This window comes from Mustela nivalis (genome assembly GCF_964662115.1).
Source record: "Mustela nivalis genome assembly, chromosome: 18".
NCBI lineage: Eukaryota > Metazoa > Chordata > Mammalia > Carnivora > Mustelidae > Mustela > Mustela nivalis.
In genome coordinates this window covers 27,140,141-27,152,408 of record NC_139037.1, presented here as the reverse complement: position 1 = coordinate 27,152,408, position 12,268 = coordinate 27,140,141, and the positions used below count along the sequence as shown (strand labels likewise).

At 63.2% G+C, this 12,268-nt stretch overlaps 1 protein-coding gene across 2 annotated transcripts in view; it reads left to right on the top strand.

Moving 5' to 3' along the window:
* The window catches only part of GNAO1 (G protein subunit alpha o1), a 166,323-nt gene that overhangs the window by 146,130 nt on the left and 7,925 nt on the right, over positions 1–12,268 (top strand). The window contains exons 6-8 of one of the 2 annotated variants that reach the window (XM_082712515.1): positions 1,104–1,233; positions 4,994–5,147; positions 7,131–11,326. In XM_082712515.1, the coding sequence (XP_082568641.1) occupies positions 1,104–1,233; positions 4,994–5,147; positions 7,131–7,318 (472 nt within the window). In that variant the 3' untranslated portion in view covers positions 7,319–11,326. Of the gene's footprint in view, positions 1–1,103; positions 1,234–4,993; positions 5,148–7,130; positions 11,327–12,268 lie in introns of those variants that run through there. The other variant, XM_082712514.1, reaches the window with a different exon arrangement.

Genomic DNA, 12,268 nt, shown 5'->3' with positions numbered 1-12,268 from the left:
GAGGGCTGGACCCCACACTGGCCCCCTAGCCCCGTCCTGCTCTCACACAGACTGAGGGGGCTCAAGTTCTACCTTGGGGGCCCTGGACCCAACAGTCAGCGCTGGACACCAGAGCCTCCCCTGAATCTGGAGAGTGCAGCAATCAGCTGAGCAGCCCCACAAGGTGTCTCTAACATTCTGCTCTCCTCAGTGTCTCCAGCCCACGCCTCTGGGCATAGGGAGGGGACCTGGACTCAGGGCTGCCAGCAGGCAGAGGGTGAGAATAAGCATTGGGAAGGGCTCACAGAGGCCAGGGGCCATGACCCTATATTTCAGATGCAGAAGAAGGAGCCATGGGAAGCGGTAGTAGGACAGGAACCAGCCTACTTCTTTGCACAGAACTTACTGGCCTCTGCCCACAGGGGTTCTCCTCTGTTGGGAGGGCCTGCAATCCCCACGCACACTGGCTCAGAGCCCAGGCCTCCGAGGCCGTGGGTCTTTGCTCAGGGCATGAGGGTAGGAGACTGACTCTTACCTCCAGGACGCGGTCGCACCTGCCCGCAGTCTCCTCTTACAGCCCACCTATGTCCTGGGGGGTGGCGTCTAGAGGGATAGAGGAGGTAGCCCTCTGCTGGGAAGGCGTGGCATGGAGCAGTGCTGTCTTGTCTGCTGGCAGATCCGGGTCAGACCCTCGCTCTACCATACCAGCCTTCACCAGGACCACTGGCCCTTCACAAGGCCCTTGGTGCCTCCCTTTCCCCCCACATAATGGGCACTGATCCCTGCCCACCTGACACCCCCAGGACCGGGGGCTTGCCCAGACCACAGACAGGACCGCACACGCCGAAGGCCAGCAACAGGTTATGCATGCTGCCCAAGAGAAGTCCCTCACAGAAGCGATTATTGGGGGCCACCTGAGGTGCCCCCTTTGTAAGATTCTCGAGGTGTAAGGGCAGGTCTCTGAGCCCCAACATGAGCACAGCCCATCATGGGGCAGACGACCCAGTCCACCCATCAGCACCTGTGACAGGGTGTTCCGGGAGGCTTGGGGCTTGACCAGGCACTCCCACACCAGCCTGAACCCCACCGCCCACCACTCACAGTTTCCCTCTCTCCCCTCCCAGGCTGTTCGACGTCGGGGGCCAGCGATCTGAACGCAAGAAGTGGATCCACTGCTTCGAGGACGTCACAGCCATTATCTTCTGCGTCGCGCTCAGCGGCTACGACCAGGTGCTCCATGAAGACGAGACCACGGTGAGTGGCCCTGGGCCCACCCGGCCTGTGGTGGCATGGAGAGACTCGGCCTCAGTGGCCCTGGGGGCTCCAGGGCGGGGCCAGCTGTGTTGGCTGGGGTTCTGCCACTGGGGGCCAGGCCTGCTCCCTCCTGTGAAGGGGGGCCAGGCAGACGCCCTGTGATGCGGCTGCAGGAGAGGCCGCTGTGGGCCGTCAGTGCCTCTTCAGTAAACACAGCAGAGGCCCAGAAGCCGCCGGGCCAGAACCGAATGAAGCCAGTCAGTCCTAAAAGAAATCAAGGTGCAGCCAAGCAAGAATGTATGTAAGACAGAAATAGCCAGTCTCAGGCCCGACAACCTATCCCCAGCACCGACCGGGCTGTGGCCAGAGGCGCTGCGTGTGGCTGGCAGGGGGAGTGCATGGGGTGCGGGGCCCCTCCTCAGAGGAGGTTGGCCACGCTGGCCTCAAAGAGAGGCCCTCAGCTGGAGAGAGGTGCGGCCTTTCTCTGGGCCTGCTCCTACTGTGCTGCCAGGTTCCGGCGGCTCGCTCCCTGCCTCAGCTACTGCTATCTGCCGGAGTGGGGTAACCATAGTACTTCGTCTCAGGGCCTCCAGTGACACGTTGAGAGAATGCAGGTGAAACCGTCGGAACCGCGGAGCTGGTGGTTGTACTGTCGCCGTCAACTGTCCCTATGTGTGTCGGGGGGTGGCGTCCACTGAGCAGCAGGCCTGTCTATGGAGCCTGCAAGGGAAGCTGGGTGTCGGCGTGATGCACCTGCGGGGTCCCTGGAGACGAGCCCGTGGCACCTGCAGGGGGTCATGGGGTCCTGGCTGTGGGGTCAGCCCCATCTGTAGGACGCACGTGCAAACCCTGGGCCCTAGCCTCTCAGAGTCAGCGTTGAGGGCGTGAAGCCATGTGTCGGTCGTCACGGCAGGCCCTGAGCAAGGTGGTCTCTCGCCGTCTGTCCTGTCTCAGTCCTGGCCTGCTGGTCCTGCAGGCCTTCTGGGCACATCTGGTGGGCTGCGGGCTGGGGTGCCGTGCTGTGGGGAGGGACTGGCATGGGATGAGGTTTTCGGCAGACTGGGACCGGAGCCGCCAGCAGGGGGTTGAAGGGGCCGGGGGTGAACCCCATGATGGTCTGCCTTGTCCTTCCTCTTTTGGGGCCAGCTGCACCCCTGAGTTGGGTTCCAGCAAAGCCCCTGAGCCCTGCCTTGTCTAGGGGTGAGGCTCCTAGGGCCTTGGCTGGGAGCTCGTTCTGGTAGAGCAGTCACTGTCAGCGGCCTCGGCTGGCTGCTGCGTCTCGGATCCCTGGAGCCAGATGGTGGGTAGAGGTCCGCGCTGGGCTGTGCTGGGACCCGGACTCACCGGCTGCACCCACTATGCACCCCTGCCCAGGGACGGCCCTGGCACTTCTCTCACTGTTCCGCCGGTTGACTCTATGGTTTCGAAGCTGCTCGTCACCGACAGTGGCATCCACCCATGTGGTCTGGGCTCCACTCGGTTCATCTTTCCTCCCTCCAAAGCCCGGGAGTAAGAAGCAGGGCTGGGCTAGCATGGCGTCTGTAACTCACGGGTTGCAAAGAAAGCAGAGAGCCGGAGGGCAGGAGGGCCCCGCTCCCTCCATTCACCTCTCCCCTGTGACCTGCCCTCCTGGGTCTGCGCGCACCTTAAACCTTGAGTCCCAGGCTCCACAGCCGTGGGGCAGGGCCTCTCACTCACCTCTGGAGCACCGGGTCGAAGCAAAGGGACATCCGTGTGGGTCTGGCAGCCACGGGGCCCCAAGCTCCTTAGCCGTCGGTCACCCGTGTCCGTGGTCTGGTTAGGTGCCCTCCCCGTCCAGCCCAGCTGACCCCCGGAAGCTCCTCGCCAGCCCCATCACTGCGTGTGCACACCTTCTGGGGAACACGGCCCACGGGCCCTGCCGCCTCCTTCTCTTCTTGCCTTTACTGTCCCCTTCCACCCTCTCTCGTCTTCCTGCCCCATTTTCCCGGCCCCTGTTGCACAAGGGCTGAAGCACAGGACCTTGGGGAAGCCAAGGCAGGAACAGGCTTTTCCTGGAGCCCTTTCCACCCAGAAGCAGGCCGTCGGTGCCCCCTGGGAAGAGCGAATGGGCTTCACTACAGGACAGCCACTCACAAAGGCAGCTCATTGCCACGGGGACAGCGAGAGAGCTCGGCAAACATCTGTGTGGCCAGGACACGGCCATGCTGGGCAGCTGAGGAGCCACACAGCACTGGTGCAGAGCCAGGCCCTGGCCCTGCCACGGGGTGAGCGTGGCAGCCTCTCCCTTCCTCCTTCGCAAAATGGCTACAGTGGCCAAGCAGCCTTGTGGGCAGCAGTGAGGCCCATCGGACTCGGCACTCAGGAGCCGGCCGCAGTCGGGCTGCTCCGTCCCAGCATATGGCGAAAGGACAAGCTGTGGGACATGGACGCTCCGCCCCGGGAGGCAAAAGCAGGACCCTGCTGACCCATCGTTGGTCCTCAGACTTCCTCCATGGTCAACCCGCACGTCCCTCCTGGCCTGGGGCAGGAGTGGGGCCTGCCGGGGACAGAAGAGTCTACAGACAGCTCCTGGAGCCTGGCCGGGGTTCCCGGGGGCCTCGGGGCTGCCCCCCACCCCCGCCAGCCAGACACCCCGCCCACTGCACCCCTGCAGCCCGAGGGTTTCATCCTGTCCTCATACCCCAGGCTGGTGGCTCCAGCAGCCCCAGGCCTCGGCCTGCCACTGCTTCTTCAGGCCACTACCGTCACCGCCGCCTACAGGGCCTTCACTGGCCAAACCAAGGCCAAAACCATGTGCAGATTCTGGGAGACGCTCCAAGCTGGGCAGGTATGAAGCGCCTCCCTCCAACCGAAACCATCAGTTAAGAGTTGAAAGCACCAGGTTGTCAGGGCCCCTCCGGGTGACTTGCTGTGACGGCCTGCCCCGCCCACTCCCGCCTCCCACCCTCGACGTCCTTGTCCTCTGCCAGCCTGTGTGGGGGCCTCAGGATGGGCGCTGCCCTTGACTTCCCGGACCCGAGACTGGTGGAACCAGTATTTCTGTTTTTTCCTCTTGCTTTTCCTCCTGCATTCTGGGTTTTTTATCTTCTTTTCTGTGTTAAGCTGTTTTGCTGGGCTTCTTCTTGGGGTTCTTCTGGCCACTCTACTGAGAAACCAGCCCCAACAACGAGGCCACCCAGAGTGGCCGCTGGCCTAGCCACGGCCCAGCCAACCAACCAGACCCCCCAACTGCACCAAGGCCACAGCAAGATCACCCCCCAGACGCTGTCCCCTGGTGTCTGCTTCCAACTCTGGATTAATTCGAGGATCTCTTCGTCCTCGGTTAATGTTTCCCAAAGGAATGCGTGCACCCTCCCACCCCCGCTGGTGAAACTGAATGAGACCCCGGTAGAGAACTCTGCATGGCCCGTGGTTCCGTGTAGACATGCTGGATGGTGGTGCTGCCCCTGCCCCCGCGTGCATGGTGCATGTCCTCTCCATGAGCTGGAGCCCCTCCAGGGGACTTGGCTGCCCCACCCCAGGGCGGCCTTCTGCAGGGGTGGGGGGGTGGGCAGCGTTCCCTGCCCTGCCCGCCCTGCTCTGCCCCCCAGCCTGCCTGCGTGTGGAATGAAGTGAGGAGCGTGTCCGTCTGTCCCGCGGGGCCTCCCGTCTCCGTCCCCCAGTGGCACGGTCGGCCGTGTCGGAGGGCCCTGCCTTTGCTTGGTGTGCTGTCCGCAGCCACGGGCGGTCGGGGCCCTGGGCACTGCCAGCCCTCACCTGCCTCTCCGCTCTGTTGCAGAACCGCATGCACGAGTCCCTGAAGCTTTTCGACAGCATCTGCAACAACAAATGGTTCACAGACACGTCCGTCATCCTGTTCCTTAACAAGAAGGACATATTTGAAGAGAAGATCAAGAAGTCCCCGCTCACCATCTGCTTCCCCGAATACACAGGTAGAGAGTCCCCGTCCCGGCAGGGACAGCCGGAGCCTGCGCAGCTGCTTCCTGACGGAGCCGCCCCTCGGCCGAGCCCAGTGGGCCTTCACGGGGCTCCAGGAGGCACTGGGCTCTGTGAGGAAGGCTCCGGAAGAGAACAAAGACGCTCCCCCACCTTCCTGCCTTCCCTGTGAATGTGCTGTCAGGAGGCAGGCCAAGCAGTCAGGGGAGGCCGGCTGGAGCCCCGGTTCCCTCTGGGAGCCTTGTCTTGGCCATCTAGAAACACAGATTATCAGGGAGGTGACAGCACCTGGATGATAAAGGGCTTAGAAGCAGGGGCTTCGAGTCAGGCAGCCTGAGGGTCCTGCCCAACCCTGCCGCTCAGAGCAGGTCACGTAATCCCTGGGATTCTGTGGCCCTCCCTCAGGACTCAGAGTGAGCCAGTGAGCAGGGAGAACTTAGCGTGCGGCTGGCACATAGTAGGAACTCACTGAACACATGCCGGGCCTGTTGTCGTGGTGCCTGTAACTAACAAGCCCCTCCCGTATGGGCTTCTACAAGCGGCAAGTGACCGTGGGCGATGACAGGGCTTCTTCAGCAGTAGAGACCCTGGGCTCCCCGCAGAGGGGCTGAGGAGGTCAGAGCCACCGCCTATACCATTGCCATGGTTGACCCAGCTGCGGGATATACGGGCAACTGGGGAGGACAGCCTGACCAGGGCCCCATGCACCAGCAAGCGTGGCCACCAGCTTTTCCAGATGGTCAGAGCCTGGCCAGAGGGGTGAGTGGGAGGAGAAATGGGCCTTCCCAGCCCGACCAGCCCCCGGCCTGGAGCGCACAGGGCAGGGGCAGAGTCCCAACAAGGCAGGCCTCTCAGGAGAGCCTCCAGGCTGAACTCCACTTCCTTGAAAGGAGATGTGGGGGTCATAGCTTGGGGCCAGGCAAGCAGTATGGGCCCCCTCACTCAAGGCCAGGCCCCCACTTAGCGTGTGACCAGAGACAGACAAAGCCCTCATGGCCACCAAGTAGGGGGTTATGGATCCTGTCCTCGGTGACCTGGGCTGTGGCCTGTGGCACAGCAGAAGCAGGCAAGATGTGTTGGTCACCACGGCTGGTTTGGGGCTCCGGAGGTCTGAGTGATGACCTGTAGGTCCTAGGGACACTTTCCCTCACCTCCAGCCCTGATTTCAGAAGGAGCTGTGGTTTGGCAGACCTTCAAGGCCAGGCCCATGTGCCCATGTGTGCCTGAGGAGCCGGGACCCCCTTCCACATATGTCCCCCCGAGGCTTCCCGCCCAGCCCCGCACTGGGGCTCTAAGATCCAGCCCCACTCCCTGCCTGCCCTCAGCGGGTGTTGGCGGCCCTACCAGGCCTTGAACCTGGCTGCCGGAGCCCTTGGGGGCTTCAGTGCAAAGTTGGGACAAGGGCTCCAGTGCAAAGTCGGGAGTCCAGTTCTGTTTCTCCCCCGACAGCAGCTGCTCTCCCGAAACACCTGTCCCTGGGCTCACCTGGAACCGGGCAGCGTGGCTCCCCCAGGCGGCTGTTAATCCCTGGTAGCGACCAGAGTAAGCGAGGGGTGAGGAGGCGGAGCGGGGAGGCCAAGGCGGCTCACAGGCGCCCAGCAGTGGCCAAAGGAGGTGACATGCGGAGGATAGGCCTGCGGGCTGTGTCAGCCCAGGACTGCCTTCTCGCACACTCGCAGTGGGAGTCAGTGGGTACAGATTCAAAAGGAAAACAGCAGTTCTGTGAAACGGGACTCACCCTTCATCCAGAGGAGCCACCGGGAGCTTTGTTATTTTGCTTCGTTGTTTTCAAACTGGACGTGGACCACAGACTTGATTTCATAGCACACACACACACACACACACACACCCGCCCCATGGGCTCAGCGGGGGCCATCACGCCCCTTCCCCAATCAGGCTGTGCCCTCGGGGTTGTCACGGGGAGGCCCAGGCCCCGCAGTGGCCTCACCTCACGGCCCCACACCCGGTCTCTCCTACAGGCCCCAGTGCCTTCACGGAAGCCGTGGCTTACATCCAGGCCCAGTACGAGAGCAAGAACAAGTCCGCTCACAAGGAGATCTACACCCACGTCACCTGCGCCACCGACACCAACAACATCCAGTTTGTCTTTGACGCCGTGACGGACGTCATCATCGCCAAAAACCTGCGAGGCTGCGGCCTCTACTGAGCCCCTGCCTCACCCCCCAGCTGCCTGCCTCCCCACCTGGCCTGCTGCCCCACCCCTGCCCCGGAACCAGAGCCCTGCCGCCGCGCAGCCGCCGCGCAGCCGCTCTCGGCACTTGACACAGCAGCTCCCGGCTGGTGCCCAGGAGAGAGGAGAGCACAGCCTCCACGGGCCGCCCTTTCCCCAGACATCGGAGCGCGTGGTAACCCAGGGGCCAGGCACGGGGGCTGAGTGCCCCTGGGCCTCCGCTTCATCTCTGAGGGTTTTATCCTGGCAAGGCGGGGGGAGGGGGCAGTTGGCCGCCGTTTGGTCCAGAACGGGCATGCTCCTGTGTGGGGGTGTCTCTGGGGGGGCACCGTGTTGGCCGGGGTGAGGCCAGCGGGAGCCACTGCTCAGCTTCTTCTGGGGTCTGTCTGGGTTGGGCAGCTCCGTCACCAAAAGCCAGGGTGGGACCAGCGCAAGTGTGTGCGGGTCCCAGGGCTCGACCTTGGCGAGTGCCTCCCCCCTGCTTCCGCCTGGATCTCAGCCCCAGGCACAGCCCTTTCTAATCCAGGCCATCCTTCCTTGCACACCCTCAGAGGGTCCTGTGGCCTTCCTGGGGAACCCCATCCCTGACTCCTCATAGGTGTGGAGATGCTTCTGAGACTGGTGTTGCCAAGGCATGTGGTTGATGGTGGGAGGGGTCGAGTACCGCGCCTAGACCGAGGTCAAGGAAGAGGTGGGAGGCGGCGGAGGAGGGGAGGCTGAGCGCAAGGAGCTCTGGTGTTGTCTGGGTTGGGGGCCTCACGCCCCGTGCTTGCAGGCTCAAGGGGGACCATTCACTTTCTCCCATCGCCTGGGTCTCCAGGCAGCTGCTGCAGAAAGTGGGTAGACAGGCTTTTCCTTCTGGAGTTCTGGCTGGGCAGGGGCAGGCACGGCCCTTCAGGCACCGTGTTCTGAGGCTGGGGAGACCCAGGGCCGGTGTTGATGTGGCCCCTGCAGCCAAGGCCCCAGCTGCCTTTTGTCTTGGTGCAGAAATCAGAGTTTGTCCGAAGCCCGTGATGTCCGTCAGGGTAGAGGACAGACGTGTGGGACTTAGGCTGGAACGTACACCAGGAGGGGGGCCCAGGCTGATTCTGACACATAGCCAGCACTAGCACTCCCTTCTGAGAGAGAGTCCTAGGATGGCTTGGAGGGGCTTTGCTATACTGAGCAGAAAGGGGTGGGGTGACTCTGATAAGCCAGGCCCCGGCTGGCCTCGGGCCATCAGCCCGCCTCCCTCTCTCACCCAGGAGCTTCCATGGGCCAGTGCCACCAGCCAGCTCTCTAGGCAGGCCCCGTGTGCCTGTAGGGCAGGCTCTGCCTCAGGAATCAGACTTGCCCCTGCAGAGGCTCAGGCTCCTTCCTCCAGCCCTCTGCTCTCCTAGCCTGCATTCCAGGCTCCAGTCCTGGGCTCCCAGCGCAGCCCCCTGGACTGTCCCGGAGCCAGGAAGACCCCCGTGCCGACAGCTCCAGGCTTCTCAGCTCCAGTAGGCACGGAGCTCTGGCTGCTGCACAGGAGGCCCAGGGTGTCCCCCCAGTGCCAGATGCCTACAGGGAGGGGCGCCCCTGGTAAGCCCCCTCCCTCATCGGGCTCTGACTGCTGCCCCCAGCCTCGTGGGAAACACAGGGCAGCCGGGCTGCAGGAACCACCCCACCAGCCTGAGGGCACTTCAATGTCACTTGCCTTGTATGTGAAGCACCTCATACCAGCTGCTGGTGCGCCAGAGGACAGGCCCCGAGAGCCAGCGGTCCCTGTCCCGTCACAAGCGGCCAGCGCCAGCAAGGCCATTTAAGACAAAGCCGTTCTCTCCCAGTATTACCTCCCTGGCAGGGACCGGCCACACCCCTAACTAGCCCCCTGAGCCCAGACCCAAAAGCAATGGCCCAGAGGAGGGCTGCTTGTCCAGCCCCACCTCTGACGCCATCGCCCTGGAGGTGGGAGCCCCCAGCCGCCTGGGCCCAGGGCCATCCCGTCTGCAGCACAAGGAGGAGGAAAGGCTGGTCACTCGGGACCTTCTCACCCTTCTGTGCCCCGGGACGCCCTGCTGCTGCTTGCCATGCTCCCGCTGTCCCGCCCCGCCTGCAGCAGGGGTCCCTGCTGTCTAGTGGAAGCGCACAAGGAGAGGGTACCCGGGACGAAGGTCCCTCCCTGTCCACTGCGTCTCCCATCCACGTCATTCCCAGTGCGCCAGCATGGGGAGGGGTGACAGACAGTGATGAGTCTCGGCTCCGCCGCGGGGGTGGGTGTGAGGGGAGGAGGGTGAGAGTGTGAGAGACCAGACATGGGTGGGTCTCTCGTCCGCAGTGGCCCCGTGCGCGTCCCCAAAAGGACCATGCTGCAAGTCTGTGAATGGCTCTAATTCAGTGGGCTGAGGAGAAACTGGATTTCTAGGAGGAGCGCCTTTGCCAAACCCGTGACAATTGTGCCTGCCGTCTAGATGCCTGTGGGCCAGTTCTGTGCCCCTCACTGACTGCCCTCACAAAAGCCTGGTCTTGGCCTTTCTACTGAGAACCAAGAGGTCCCCAGGGCTCTCCGGCCTGGCTGGAGGGAGCGGGGCCTGAGGCCCAAGCAGGGGCTCGGTTGAACCTGTCTGCGGAGGGTGTGGGCTCTGCCCCAGGCCTGAGCAGAAAGCAGAGCTCTGGGTCCCTCGACAATAGCTGTGACACTTTGGGTTCCTTGGCCATCTTCCATGGAGGCCTTATATGCCCCCTCCTCTGTGCCCTCTCTGGCCCCAGTGGAGCCTGAGGGCCTATAGCCATATACACCGACCCACAAGTGGGGACAGTGCCCTGGCAGAAGGCCACACCTGCCTCTTCCCCCAGCCCAGCTCCACACCCCGCTGCGGGAACTGGAGACACCCAGGCCCTCCACAACCGAAATAGTTGGTTCTCCCACACGGTGGGCAGCGACAGCAAGCGCTCCCCACAACGGGATCCCTGGTAAGCAATCTGGCTGTACACCCCCAACAGGGAAGGCCCCAGAGTCCTGTCACCCAGGCACTTCCCCTCTGCAGGGATGAGCCCTGCAGGGAGGGGCTGCCCCCAGGAGTGTTTACTCTTGTCCCCCAGTGGCTGATTCTGCAAGTTTTCCTGCCCAGCCCACCCAGCCCCAGCCTCCCTCCCTGTCCCTCCCTCTTGGTCAGTAAACCCGACCCAGTTCCGGTTCAGCCCCTGCTCCCAACCAGGTGGGGAAGTCTGTCCGGTCCCCTTTGAGAAGTCAGGATGCACTGTTCTTCTCCAAGCTTCTGGAAGTTATTAGGGGCAGCCGGCAGCTCTCAGGCATGGAGAGGCCCGTGATTCTGGTTGGTAGCCACCTCGATTCAGTCTGGGGCACGAGTGGTGAGCGCCCACAGACGGCTCCCCCGGGGTCAGCGCCCAAGCCTACAGCAGCCCAGGGTGGCGGCATGGGGCACAACACACAGACCAGGGACCAGGGCCGCAGAGGGAGCTATTGCCCCCGACTCCCCACCCCGCAGTGAGGCAAGTCCTGAGCCACCCTGCCCTGAGTGGCCTTCCCTCTGGGGGCTCCGGGGCTCCAGACAGACCCAGCCCCAGCCAGACAAACACCCAGTCAAGGGAGGGGAAGGCTGGAACAGAAGCAGAAAGAGCCTTCAAGTCCTAAGTCCTGGGCCCTCTTGTCAGGTTGGGGGGTTCCCCTCTGGAGGGGAAGCGCTCAGCCGCAGGCCCAGTGCTTCAGTTCCACCAGCAGGAGCCCAGACCCCTTTTTCACAGCACTGCTGTGACCCGTCCTCTCCTCGCCTGCCCCCCCCATCCTCCTGCCTCCCGCTCTCCTCCTGGCTCATCCCTGCCCCTCCCCCCTCCTCCCCACTCTCTCATTCCTGTCCCAGGCAGAGGGGAGCCCTGGCGCTGCTCTCCCTCCTTAGCAAGCCCTACCTCCCAGCCCTGCCGCTGTCCACTCCACATTAACTGTAATTTTGTAAGAAGAGTGACTTGTTGGTTTAATAAATCTCTAGTTATTGTAATAATTTATTGGCTGCCGTAATGTATTCATTAGTGACCTGCCGTTAATAAAGAGTGCTAGCTTCCTCCAGCGTGATGCGTTGCGTCAGCACCTACATGACAGGTCCCCGTGCTTGTCCCCCGGCTGGTCCCTGGGCCAGGACTGCTGGCAGACAGGCACAGGCTTCTGGGGGTGGCTGGCCTGACCTTGCTGACCCCTTGGGACAGCCACGAGCCTACCTTCCTGTCCTCGCGCGCTTGGTGCAGCCTCACCCCTGTCCTGTGGGATGCAGCAGCCAGGCCCATGGAGTTTTCCTGCGGCCGCTGGCCTTGGAGGGGGTGGGCAGGAAAGCGACTGCGGGCAGGAGGGGGTGGCTGTCGCCTGGTTGTGATCTCTGCCTTCTTTCTCTTTTCTCAAGTGCTGCGTCTCCGTTTGGCATCTACTTCTGCACCCGTTTTCTCCGGGGAAGCTCTGGATCGGGTGGTGGGTTCCAGTCCGTGTGCGGAGGGAGGGCAGCCAGGCCCGTGGGTGCGGAGGGGGCTCAGTGCCGGCGCCTCCCCTCCCCCGTGTTCTCCCCGTGCTGCCCGGATCTGCTGTCCTCCAAGACCTCCTCACAAAACCAGCCCCAGCTATGCAGAGCACCTCTGCAGACCAAAGACCGTCCCAGTGTGGGCGCCATCTCCGCAGCTAGACTGTGAGCTCTCAAGAGCAGGACTTGAGCTGTTCATCCTCCAGTCCCCCCGCAGCCCGTCAGGGCCCTGCACGCAAATCCAGTCGGCGCTGCTGGGCAGAGAGGCCGTGGAGGGGCCGAGTCTTAGCACAGTGGACATGTGGGGCCCCAATGGCCGGCCCCCACGTTTCCTGCAAGCCCTTTAGGCCAGCCCATGTGCCAAAGGGACCCAGTCCCCGCTCAGCTCAGGTCACCCTGGTGATCCCTTCTGGTCCTGGGAGCGCTCCAGCATATGTTCCAC